General features: G+C 38.7%; 1 protein-coding gene and 1 non-coding gene across 2 annotated transcripts in view; both read right to left on the reverse strand.

Moving 5' to 3' along the window:
- Positions 1–815: 815 nt before the first annotated feature.
- The window catches only part of ZNF514 (zinc finger protein 514), a 31639-nt gene continuing 18555 nt past the window's right edge, over positions 816–13899 (reverse strand). Inside the window, 4 exon segments of the mRNA XM_042783466.1 lie at positions 816–918; positions 2969–3012; positions 3348–4315; positions 7156–7251. Coding sequence (XP_042639400.1) covers positions 816–918; positions 2969–3012; positions 3348–4315; positions 7156–7251 — 1211 coding nt within the window.
- On the reverse strand, positions 8378–8480 carry LOC122152163. Its single transcript, XR_006164425.1, has one exon. It is a non-coding gene; the product is annotated as a U6 spliceosomal RNA (small nuclear RNA).

The raw sequence follows: 13899 nt of genomic DNA on the forward strand, positions 1-13899 counted from the left end.
TCCACGTCCTCTTCTGAATCTGGCTTGAACCTCTGGAAGTTCTCTGTCAATATACTGCTGCAAACGTTTCTGAATTATCTTCAGTAAGATCTTAGCAATTAGTTGAGGAATGTCTAAAGGACAGTCTTTTGCTCTATCTTGGGAATAGGTTGGTGTGTGTGTGTGTACACAGAAATTCAGTGTTACTTTGTACACACAATATGAAAATGCTTCAATTTTTCTTGAAATCATAAACATTAAAAGACTGTCCTTTACACATTCCTCAACTAATTGACAGTCTTTTAATGTTTATGATTTGAAGAAAAATTGAAGCATTTTCATATTGTGTGTACAAAGTAACACTGAATTTCTGTGTACACACACACACACACACACCAGCCTATTCCCAAGATAGAGCAATGCTAATCTATATTTGAATTTGAAAAATTACAGGAAGAAAAATTATGTTTTTACTAAGGAGATATTTAATTTGTAGTTTTTTAGAAGGAAAGTTTTTCCCTCTAGTACAAAATGTGGAGTCCATACAAACCACTGAGGAAACCTGGGCAACACAAATTGTTTTTCAACTCACCACAACTACTGTGTGCCAGGTTCTGTGAGAGGAAGTATGAGACATGAGCTGAAGGAGCTCATAATCTGGCTCAGGAGACAAGGAAGTGGTAAGACATGGCAGGGATACCCAAAAGGGATGGATTTGCTACATTCCTAGGGTTTTTCTCAAGTATGAATTCTCTAAAGCTTAATAAAGGGTGAGATTTGACTGAAGACCTTTGCACATTCACAGCATCCATAAGGGTTTTCTCAGGTATGACAGCTCACACACAGAGCAAGGATGAGCTCTGACTGAAGGCCTTCCTACATTTACTGCATTCATAGGGTTTCTCTTCAGTTTGTGTTGTCTGATGCTTAGTAAGTGAAGAAGCTACAAAACTACTGAAGGATCTAGGTATAAAGGGACTTGGGTGGATGTTGATGAAAGGCACTGAGAAACAAAAAAAGATAAATTGAACCATTACTAATAATATTTGCTATTTCTGCTCCTGTGATTTTTAAGCTTCTAAATTGGGATCCTAATCTCAGCCATCCAGTTGCCTGGACTGCAGACCCTGATGACTCCTGCACATCTAACCTACTTCCCTCTTCCTCAGCTGACCTCTTAGATTCTTAGATCCAGCCTATCTTCATGGACTTACTTTGAAATGGTTCCTGAATTCTGGACTCAGCTTCCTCATCTGGACTTAAAATACTTGAAGGCTTGTCCTAGGATGAGATAATCAAGACTCCTCACTCAGGTCTATGTTAGCTCTTGGTCTTAGCTCTCCACATAAGTTGTAGAACATGATATGAACTTAAAAATAGCCTGACATGGTTCTGAGACCCAGTAAGCTTTGGGGTAACAATTAGGAAAAAATAAAAAAGTAATACTGAAGACACAAATGACTTCAAGTAACAGATGATATACAAAAAGTAGTTTATCAACAGTTGGCATATGGTTCTGAGACCCAGTAAGCTTTGGGGTAACAATTTAGGAAAAAATAAAAATGTAATACTAAAGACACAAATGACTTCAAGTAACAGATGAGACACAAAAAGTAGTTTATCAACAGTTGGCATATCTGATATTTGATTTTTTAAAAAAATAATTTTCACATTTTAAGCATACAACTCAATGGTTTTAAATTAACTTTCCAAATTGTTCAACCATCACCATAATCCAGTTTCATCACTCCAGTAAGATTCTTTGGGCCATTTGAAATCACTCCCAGTTGCCATCCTCAGCCTCAGGCAAGCACTAATATACTTTGTCTCTGAAGCTTTGCCTCTTCTGGACATTACATATAAATGGAATCCTACAAAATGTGGTCTCTGGCATTTGGCTTCCTTCACTCAGAATAATGTTTTTGAGGTACTGATTTTGATTGTTTTGCTAATACTAATGATTCGTTATTTTAATAAGCTTCCCTTTCATTTCAGAAATTCTAAGTCTAGTATCACAAATTTCTAATAAATTTTTGTTTTGCTCAAACTTATACCACTCTATTACCTCTAGAGAAAAGGAACATGTGTATTTAGAGAAATAAGTACATAGGGAGTTTTGTACAGAGAAGGTCATCTCTCAATCTCCAAACTATAGCTATGAAGCAGGGGAAAGAGGCTCTGTCTAGTGAGGTACGTAGGCAAAGTATGGCATTTCACAAGATCAGTTTCTGTAGCTCTAACATAAGGGTAGAATAGATCACTGGCTGTTTTCCACTTTTCTCAGCCTCCATCCTCCTCATTCATACAGTTAACGCCTCCACCCCATTAGTAACAGGATAGGAAGGCAGAGCATAAATGAGTTGTAAAAATGGCCCCCATCCAGTAGAAAATCACCAGACTAGATAGATGATTTCTCAGGTTTCTTTCAGCTCTAGCTTTATGAGCCTCAAGTCTGAAAGGAACTTTCCTCACATTCATTAAGCTCCCAGGGTTCCTCTTTGAGGTGAAGTTTTAATGTATGCTGAGGCCTGAATTATACTAGTGAGTATTCCCAGTTTCACTAAATTTGAAGTCATTCTAGTACAAATTCTCTGATGTGAAAAAGGAGCAGAATACAGATTTTCCCACATGCATTACATTCACAAGGTTTCTAACACAGAGTGTGAGTTCTCTGATGTTCAGAAAGGGATGAAGCTTGGATGAAAGTGCTCCCACATTCACAAAGCTATTCTTAAGTATGCATTTTCTGATACTTAATAAGGGATGAGATCTCACTGAAGGCCTTTCGTCCACTGCATCCATAAGGATTTTCTTCAGTGTGACAGTTCTAATGCACAGCAAAGGATGAGCTCTGACTGTATTCATAGGGCTTCTCTTCATTATGTGTTCTCTGATAATAACTAAGTGTAAAAGCATTACTGACAGTTTTTCCACATTTGCAGGGTTCCTCTCTAATAATGTTATCTGATTTTTGGGGGAGTAAGGGTAACATTTGTGACTGAAGGCTTTGCCATACTCATTACATTCATAAGTCTTCTCCCCAGTATAAATTATCTGAGGTTAAATATGGTGTGTCCTCTGACTAAAGCCTTTCCCCATTCATTACATTCATATCATTTCTCATTACTATGAATTCTCTAGTGTTTGGTAGAGGAAGAGGTGTGAAGGAAAGGCCACCCTCTCCCATAATAACGACAGCATTTTCTCTAGTATGTGTTGTCTGAGGGTGAACAAAATATGTCCTCCAAGCAAAAGTTTTCTCACATACATTAAACTTATAGACTTTCTCTCAGATGTAAATTCTCTGACATTTGGTGATACGTGTACTCCAGCTAAAGTTCTTTCTACATTCGCTAAGTTCCTAGGGCTTTTTATCCAGTATGAGTTCTCTTATGTTTGATAAGGGATGCAGTATGAGCAAATGCTCTTCCACATTCATTACATTTGTAGGGTTTCTCCCCTGTATGAAATCTATAATGTTGAGTGAGAGATGAACTCTGGCTGAAGGCTCTCCCACATTTATTACATTTGTAGGGTTTCTCTCCAGTGTGAAATCTATAATGTACAATGAGAGATGAACTCTGGCTGAAGGTTCTCCCACATTCCTTGCATTCATAGGGCTTTTCTCCAGTATGAGTTCTTTGATGCTTAATAAGAGATGAAGTATGACCAAAGGCTTTCCCACATTCATTACATTTGTAGGGTTTCTCTCCAGTATGAAATCTATAATGCAGAACAAGAGATGAACTCTGGCTGAAGGCTCTCCCACATTCACTGCATTCATAGGGCTTTTCTCCAGTATGAGTTCTCTGATGTTTAATAAGGGATGAAATATGACCAAAACCTCTTCCACATTCATTGCATTCATAGGGTTTTTCTCCAGTGTGACATCGCTGATGGCGCCTAAGTTCTGACTGGAAATGGAAGGACTTCCCACATTCATTGCATTTACAAGATTTTTTCCCTCGTTGGATTCTCTGAGACTTAGTTTTCCCTGAAGTCTGTCTGAATTCTGCATCACATTTATAGGATCCTTCTCCCATGGGAACACTGTGTTTATTAGCAAGTACTGATCTTAAAGCTAAACTTCCCCTAAATTCATGATTTCTCCTAAGGGTAGCAGTAGATTTCTGAGTGACGGGCACATATTTCAGATGTCTCTCTTGTTTTTTCTGATGCATCTCTACCTGGTCATCCCAACCACAGGTTGTTTCCTGTTTGGATGACCAAAGCTCATCTTTAATGTGTTTTTCCAGTGATATTGCGTGAAATAATTCTTCTTTGAAAATTCTCTGACTTGGGGTTGATTCTTTGGTTTTAGATCTTCTCTCCCAGTCTGGGGGAAAAAAAAGACATTTTAATATTACCTGTTCTCTGTGCCAGGAGGAAGAAGTAAACTAATATAATAAACATAAAATAATTAAGTTTTAAGTTATCTCTAAAAGAGGTATACAGTTTGTTTCAAGAATGGGTTCATGACATACATACAATGGAATATGACTCTGCCATAAAGAAAATGAAGTCCTGATGCATGCTACAACATGGGAAAACCATGAAATTATTATACTGAGTGAAATAAGTCAGTCACAAAAGGACAAATATTGTATGAAACCACTTATGTGAAATATCTAGAATAGGCAAATGTACAGAGACCAAAGTTTATTAGTGGTTACTAGGGGTAAGAGGGAGGGAAAAAGATGGAGTCATTGTTTAACACTGCATTTCTGTTAAGGGTGATAAAAAATTTGGAAATGGACACCACTAATGTTTGCTCAATATGATGAGTGTAATTAATGTCACTGAATTGTACGTGTAAAAAATATCAAAATGACAAAATATATATATATATATAGATAGATAGATAGATAGATACACATATATATATATATATCACAATTTTAAAAGAAAATAATGGCTTTATGTCTGGAGAAGGTTTTGGAGGTGTCAAGATTAAATAAGAAAAAAGTGACTGAGGATTAGGAAAACTGGAGAACTGTGTTTGTGGTCTGATATACCAGGTTAAGTTCACAGACTATAAAGATAAAAGGGGGGTAGGAAAAGTGACATGGGAAATGGACTAAATATAAGGGACAGAGATGAAGAGAAATAGAAAAGCATAGGGTTGTGAATCACCTGGGAATAGACTCTAGATTCTCATCAATATCTTCAAGCCAAATAATCATAACAAACTTCTTTCCAATCTTTCTACCTCAGGTTTCTCAGAGGTAGAGGTCATCACTTTCATTTTTCTAAAATGCACATTTCTTTGTCTCTCTCCTCAGCTCTTAATCTTCCAAAACTCACCAGTACCTATAGGATAAAGCCTGAATTTCTCACTCTTGACCTACTATATTTAACCAGTGTCCTGTCCACCTCTTCTTCAACAAACTCATTTCCCACAGTTAAGGTAGCTGCTTCCATTTCTCACATGTCCACACCCTTCCTCACCCCTCTCTTTTTTTCCCTCTAAGTCCTTATGCATCTTTCAGGGACAAACTCATGTCCTCCACAGAGTTCTCCCTGAACACCTCTGTCTATACCACATATAAGTGTATTATATTACTGTATTTAATTGCAGGGCAGAATAATGCCCCCAAAGATGCCCATACTCTAAACTCAAGAACTTTTGAAGATGTTACCTTACTTGGCAAAAGAAGCTGTGCAGATGTGATCATGAAAACAGATCTTGAGATGAGAATATTATCCTGGATTATCCAGGTAGATCCAATCTAATGCTGTAAGTCCTTAAAACTGGACAACTTTTATTGGCAGGGTCAAAGAGATGCATTGTGAGAAAGACTTGACCCACCATTGCTGGTTTTAAAGGTGGAGGAAGGGGGCTATGAACCAAGGAATGTGGCAGCCTCTAAAAGCTGGGAACAGCTCTCAGCTTACAGCCAACAAGAAAATGGAAACCTCAGTTTTACAAATGCAAATAAATGAATTCGTCTAACAATCTAAATAAGCAGGAAACAGAATCTCCCCTAGGAACTCCAAAAAGAAATGCAGTCCGGTAGATATCTTGATTTTAATCATGTGAAATCTGTTAGGATTCTGACCTATAGAACTATGAGATAATAAATTTACGTTGTTTTAAGCCACTAAGTTTGTGGTCATTTGTTTTGGTAGCAATACAGAACTAATAGAACAGTAATCGAGAAAAGCACACTTCTGGACAGGGAAATGACTGGCAGTGCCTAACCAATGGTCTCAAAGGCCAGTCCTCAGAGATTCTAAATCAATAGGTTTTGTGTGACTCCAGGGAGTCTGAATGTTTAACAAACTCCATGGAAGTTTCTGAAGCACAGCCATGTTCATGAACTACTGTAAACAGAGATATTGAACATGAGACTAGAGCCAGATGCCAGACCCCTGTTCTCGTTCTGGAAAGAAAAAAGATCAAGAAAGTACAAAACAGAGATCAGCATCTTCCTTCTCTATCACATATTCTAGGATCCCATGATGAGTCCCAGTCTATTCAGTCAGGACTTGTGCACTGCTTTCCTGAGCCCATGGCTATAGTTCTGCCACAGGAACAGACACTGACTGATACCTGTCTCCAGTATTCTTGGGCATCTACAGAAGTCAATAGGGCTCTGAGTTCAGAATTCTACTCTAAGGGATGGAGCCTCCCAGGCACTCTCACATCACCTAGGAAAAAAAAAGTTCTCAGAAAGAGGCCATCAACAGTTGGCAAGCAGTTATTGTTTGTTCCTGGAACCACCACTGTTGAGACAAGCTTAATCAAGCTTAGAGTATCCTCACTCTGATCTTACTGACAGCTGCTGTCTGTCCTTCATGGTAGCATTTAACTTCTAGGCTACTCATGTGTTCTCTTTGATCCCTCACTAAATCCCTTCACCCCGCTGACATGGGATTGCTTGGCCATATACAACTGTTGATCTTTAGATTCCATGTAACATATACTGTGCTGCTGTGTGGCACCAAGAACCCAGAAAGGGTGGGCAGAGATGGGTACTGAAAAAGATAAACGCTAAAGAAGAAAATAAACATCTCTTTTGAGACCAGAGATGAATACAAAAGCCTAGCTGTATACAAAATACTAGGATTGAGGGATCCTGCCACATGGCCTCACCTCCTCAAAGGAGAGCCCCCTGACCAAGGCCTCAGCTGGGCCTTATTATGTAAAATGCTCCTTAGCTCTCCCTCACTCACCTGAGTTGGTGCCCATTGAGATTTCACTCTCCAGCACACAGGGTTCTTCCTCTTCCTCCAACTGGCGTATCACATGTGGTTTGTACAACAGAAGCCCTGATGGTAGACAAAGAAAAGGATCACGACTGTATGTGCTGGAGGCCAAGACTTTTGCCCTTGGTCTTCAGGTCCAGAAATTGCTGGACAGCACAAAGGGTGATGTGGTGAGCCTCCAAAGAATAGATAGAATAGATACAGTGAAATGGCAAGAGCAGAGTCCTGAAACTTCCCATTCCAACTCCTTAAAGAACAGGACTTTTCTTAGGAACAAGGAACAAAAATACATATATCTGGGTCCCCAGGAGAATGTAAATATTTGATTTCCAGAACCCAAGGCCAGAACTCAGATAGCAGTCTCAGAATCCCCTTTTAACATAAAGGAAATAAAGGTGGTCTGATAGATAGGCTTTGAGCTTCGGAGGACCCAAGCTTACCCAAGGAGGCCAGGTTCCTGAAGTTCTCCAGTGTCACCTCCCTATACAGGTCCTTCTGAGCAGGGTCTAGCTGCCCCCACTCCCACCAGGTGAATTCCACAGCCACATCTCTGAATGTTATCAGTTCCTAAAACACATAAAACACTCCTGTACCCTCAGAGAGCACACTAATAACCCTAGGGAGGAAAATGGGAGGCATCTGAGGGAATTCCAGACAGTTTTGGTTTTTGCCACCTTGACAATATTTTAAGCTACTCCAGGGACTGTATCACCCTACTTGGTATTCTGTCCATTGCCCACTTATATACCTATGAGCACCAGGGTGCTTAGAAATATAAACAGGGTCTCAGAGCAATCAGGCCTACAGATACATTCTGCTTAGGTGATGGAGGTTAATAAAATCAGGAAACCATTTCCTCAATTGTCAAGAGGTTTTACTCTCAATTTAGTTGTATTTAACAAGAGTCAATTAAAATTAACAGACAACTATGCTTTGCATTCTCAAACACACTTGTATTGATAGCTGTCTAATATTTTGAAATTTGCCACCTATGATTTTTGTTGTGCTTTAGGTGAAAGTTTACATAGCAAATTAATCAACCAATAGTTTATACACAAATTGTTCCATAACATTAGTTGCAGTCTCCCAATCTGTCGTACTCTGCTTATTTCTTCCCTGGTCTCCCTGTTTCCATTCATCCAGTTTCCTGTTCCTTCTTGTCATCTCATCTTTGGTTTTAGGCAAATGTAAAAATATTGAAAGTTTCACAAATTTGTGTGTCATCCTTGTGTAAGAGCCATGCTAATCTTCCCTGTATTGTGCCAATTTTAGTATATATGCTGCTGAAGCAAATATGAGAACTACGATTTTCATGACAATTTTTACTAAGGCCAAATTGAATAATTTGAGGCTTATAATAATTTAACACTATATCTGCATGCCAGTAAATAGTTCAGTGAAAGTAAATCAAATGGCTTTAAGATGAATCAATAAATCTTCTGTGAGCATGATTAGCATGAATCCTTTCCCTAATCATTTTATCAGTTCCTGTAACTTAAAGAAAGAAATCTTTCCTGCTACAAGCTATTGAAATCTGGGGGCTGTAGTTACCACTGCATAATTAGCCTAAGCTCTGATATACTTCTGTACATCAAGGTCAAAGAGGATTAAACTCTTTAATAGTGTTAATGACTCTTACTAATTATTTGGAAGAATTCCTTATTCCCTCTTTGGCTAGAAAGTTAAATGTAAATATCTATGAATCATCAAGTTAGAATTCCATTAAACCACTAACTTAGATGCTGGGAAACTCTTCAGGCCCTCTGCATGGTTCTTCCTCCACATCCAGCCCACTATAGCCAAACCTTAATCTTCCTTTGGAATCAATTCCCATCACAATTGAGGCTAAAAAAGATTAAACAATTACCAATTCCCAGAACCATCATTTATCTGTCAGTCTGTCATACTGTGGTGGCTTGTGTGTTGCTGTGAGGATGGAGGCTATACCATCAGTATTTCAAATACCAGCAGGGTCACCAATGGTAGACAGGTTTCAGTGGAGCTTCCAGACTAAAAGAGTTGGAAGAAGGAAGGGGCCATTTACTTCTGAGAGAAATGGCCACTGAAAACCTAGCAGTGAAACACTGTCCAATGTATTACTGGAAAACTTTATGAAAGCTGTGAAACACTGCCTGACAAGTAACAGAAGATGAGTCCCTCAGGTCAGAAGGCACTTAAAATACAACTGGGGAAGAGCTGCCTCCTCCAAGTAGAGTTGACCTTAATTATGTAGATGGAATAAAACTATAGGGACCCTCATTTGCTGATGGAGCACAACTCAAAATGGGGAGAAACAGCTGCAAACATTCATAAATAACTGGAACATGGAGTGTACAAAGTATGAACGTAGGAAAATTGGAAGTTGTCAAAAATGAAATAGAACACATAAAGATCTATATCCTATGCACTAGTAAGCAGAAGTGGACTAGTATTGGCCATTTTGATTCGGACTATCATATGGTCTACTATGCCAGAATGACAAATTGAAGAGGAATGGTGTCACATTCATCATCAAAAAGAACCATCTTGAAGTGTAATGCTGTCAGTTATAGGATAATATCCATAAACCTACAAGGAAGACCAGTTACTACTATTCAAATTTACACACCAACCACAAAAACAAAAGATGAAGAAATTGATGATTTTCACCAATTTCTGCAGTGTGAAATTGACCAGACATACAATCAAGATGTATTGATTATTAATGGTGATTGGAATGTGAAAGTTGGAAATGAAGAAGAAGCATCCATAGTTGGAAAATAGGGCATTAGCAACAGAAATGATGCTGGAGATGGCATGATAGAATTTTGCAAGACAAACAACATATTCATTGGAAATACCTTTTTTCAATAACATAAATGGTGACTATACACATGGTCCTCACCAAATGGAACATACAAAAATTAAATAAGCTACATCTGTGGAAAGAGGCAATGGGAAAACTCAGTATCATCAGTTTAAAAAAAGGCAGGAGCTGACTACGGAACAAACCATCAATTGCTCATATGCAAATTCAAGTTGAAGCTAAAGAAAATTAAAACAAGTCCTCAAGAGACAAAATAATGATCTCAAGTATATCCTATCTGAATGTAGAGACTATCTGAAGAACATATTTGACACACTGAACACCAGTGACTGAAGACCAGATGAGTTGTGGGATGACATCAAGAACATCATACATGAAGAAAGCAAAAGGTCATTCGAAAGACAAGAAAAGAAGAAAAGACTAAAACAGATGTCAGAAGGGACTCTGAAACTTGTTCTTGAATGGAGAGTGAAGCAATGGAAGAAAAGATGAAGTAAAAGAGCTGAACAGGATTTCAAAGTGTGGCTTGAAAAAACAAAATAAAGTATTATAATGAAATGTGCAAAGTCCTGGCAATAGAAAACCAAAAGGGAAGAACATGGTTGTCATTTCTCAAGCTGAAAGAACTGAAGAAAAAAATTCAAGCTTCATGATGCAGTCCTGAAGGATTTTATGGGCAAAATATTGAACTATGCAGGAAGCATCAAAAGAAGATAGAAGGAATAAACAGAGTCACTGTACCAAAAAGAATTGGTTGATATTCACCCATTTCAGGAGGTAGCATATGATCAAGAAACAATGATATTGAAGGAAGAAGTCCAAGCTGCAATGAAGGAATTGGCAAAAAAAAAAAAAAAAAAAAAACAAGGCTCCAGGAATTGAGACAATACCCATTGAGATGTTTCAACAAACAGATGCAGCTTTGGAAGTGCTCACTTGTCTACTCTAGGAAATTCGGAAGACAGCTACCAGGCCAATTGACTGGAAGAGATCCATATCTGTCCCCATTCCAAAGAAAGGTGATCAAAGAGAATGTGGAAATTATTGAACAATATCATTAATATCACACACAAGTAAAATTTTTATGAAAATAATTCAAAAATGGTTGCAGCAGTGTATTGACAGGGACTTCCAAAAATGCAAGATGGATTCCAAAGAGGATGTGGAATAAGGGATATCATTGTTCATGTCAGATGGATCTTGGTTGAAAGCAAAGAATACCAGAAGGATGTTTACCTGTGTTTTATTCACTATGCAAGGGCATTCAATTGTGTGAATCACAACAAATTATGCATAACATTGCAAAGAATGGGAATTCCAGAACTTTTAATTGTGGTCATGAGGAACTACACATAGACCAAGAGGTAGTCATTTGAACAGAATAAGAAAATACTAAATGGCTTAAAGTCAGAAAGGACAGTGCCCGGCTACCACTGTCAACTACTCAGAGGGGGATTTATGTAGGAGATCCTGGACAGAGTGGGAGAACAATGTGGAAGAAAACTTAATTTTTTTTTTTTTTAAAGGACCAGATTTGCTGGTCTGATAGAGTCTGATTGAACCATTGAGACTATGGTCCCTAGTTGCCCTTCAGGTCTGGAACTGAACCTACTCCTGTGGCTTCCAGCCAAACAAAACAGGCATATGAGATGAACATTTACATTAGGTAGCTACACTCCTTGGAGAGATCAATCATGGGAGAATAGAAAGGCTGTGTATGCACAGGGAGATAGCTCAGGGGGCAGGAGTGCATGAGAACTAAGGATACAGGGAAGAGGTAACTATGGGGAGGAAGAAAGAGGGGAGCTGTTGCATTGTAGTAATTTGTAGTCAATGTCATGAGACAAAGTGTATGTGAACTGCTGTATGGAAAGTGAATTTGCTCCATAAACTTTCATCCAAATCACAGTAAAAATTTTTGTTTTCTTTATATTGAGGTGTAATCCATACTGCAGACTGTAGTCTTTAATCTTCATCAGAAAAAGAGAGAGAGAGAAAATGTTTTTTAAAAAAATCAGGAAGGGCATGAATCAGCATTGTACCTTTTCACCATACTTATTTAATCTTTATGTTGAGCAAATAATCCAAAAAGTGGACTATCTGAAAAAGAATGCGGCATCTGGATTGGAGAAAAACTCGTTAACAACCTGTGATATGGAGATAACACAACCTTACTTGCTAAAAGTGAAGAGGACTTGAAGCATTTACTGATGAAATCAAAGACTAAGTCTTCAGTATGGATTACACCTCAACATAAAAATTAAAAAAATAAAATAATCCCCGCTACTGGACCAGTAAGCAATATGATAAATAGCAAAAAGATTGAAGTTTTCAAAGATTTCATTTTATTTAGATCCACAATCAACATTCATCAAAGCAGCAATCAAGAAATTAGATATCATACTGCAATGGACAAATCTGTTGCAAAAGACCTCTTTAAAGTGTTGAAGACCAAAGATGTCACTTTGAAGACCAAGGTGCATCCGTGATGGTTAAGTTTGTGTGTCAATTTGGCTAGGCCTGGTTGAGTAGCTGGGCAGCTGGATGTAGTATTCCCTATGATAAGACTGGTAATCAACTCCATGGTAGAATCTACTGTGAACAACTGAGTAGTTGCCTTTGGGTATGTGGTCTGCTTCCCATATATAAGAAATAGCTTAGGGAATGGTCTCGAGCTTATGGCACACTTGGACCCTGCATGTAGCCGTGTCGTTGTTCAGCAGCCTGCCACGCTCTGCTGACCTTGGAACTTACAATGGACTTGAATTAATGGCCTGCCATGTGGTTTGGTAACGTCGGGACTGTGCCATTTTATTTGTTGACCTTGGGCTTGTTAGCCTTGGCAGCCAGTAGCTGCCTGAGTGAAGAAAAGCCTCTAGCTTCAGTTGGCTGGGGCAGAGCTGAAGCCCAAGGTCAAGGGGTTTTCGCACAGCCCCTAGAGCCTGGCACTTTCAACTCAAGACGTCTAGCCTTCCAAATTGTAAGAGAATAAACTCCTGTTTGTTCAAGCCATCCCATTTGTGGTATATTTCTGTCAGAGTGGCACGAGGTAACCAGAACAGCACCTAACCCAAGCCATGGTATTTTCAATAGCCTCATGTGCATGTGAAAGCTGGACAATGAATAAGGAAGACTGAAGAAGAACTGATGCTTTGACTTATGGTGTTTGGGAAGAATACTGTAAACACAACGGACTGCCAAAAGAAAAAACAATTCTGTCCTGGAAGAAGTGCAGCCAGAAAGCTCCTGAGAGTAGCCACACCTCGTCTCACCTATTTTTGTCATATTGTCAGAACAGACCAATCCCTGGAGAAGGATATCATGCTTGGTAAAGTCAAGGGTCAGCAAAAATGGGGAAGACCCTCAATGAGATGGAGTGACACAATGGCTGTAAGGAAGGGCCCAAGCATAGCAAGGATTGTGAGGATGGCACAGGAAAGGTCAGGGTTTCGTTCTGTTGTTCATATGGTTGCTATGAGTTGGAATCAACTCGATGGCACCTAACAACAATTCCCAGAAGATTAGCATACAAGGTGATTCTGTTATTAAGTGGTGAAAATGTTTGAGCCAGATAGCCTGGGTTTGAAACTGGGCTACCTTACTTACTAGCTGGACAGCTGTAAACAAGTTATTTTATCTTTCTGTGCTTTGTGTGTGTGTGTGTGTTTTCCAGTTTACAGTTACCATTCTTCAAACTGCAGATAATGAAAGTCATCACATTATGTAAATGTTTTAAAGATTATTGTTGTTCAAATATGAACCCCTTTGTAAATACAATACTGAGTTGTCAATGAAAGCAAACATGGGTATAGGGACGAATAGATGGGTGAATAAGCTAAACAATTATGTATGTCTAAATGGAGAGTGTATCCAAGATCATATACAGGGTTGGCAGACAATGGGCC

Source organism: Orycteropus afer, unplaced genomic scaffold, assembly GCF_000298275.1.
Source record: "Orycteropus afer afer isolate SDZICR_OR568_19922 unplaced genomic scaffold, OryAfe1.0 scaffold00017, whole genome shotgun sequence".
NCBI classification, from domain to species: Eukaryota; Metazoa; Chordata; class Mammalia; order Tubulidentata; family Orycteropodidae; genus Orycteropus; species Orycteropus afer.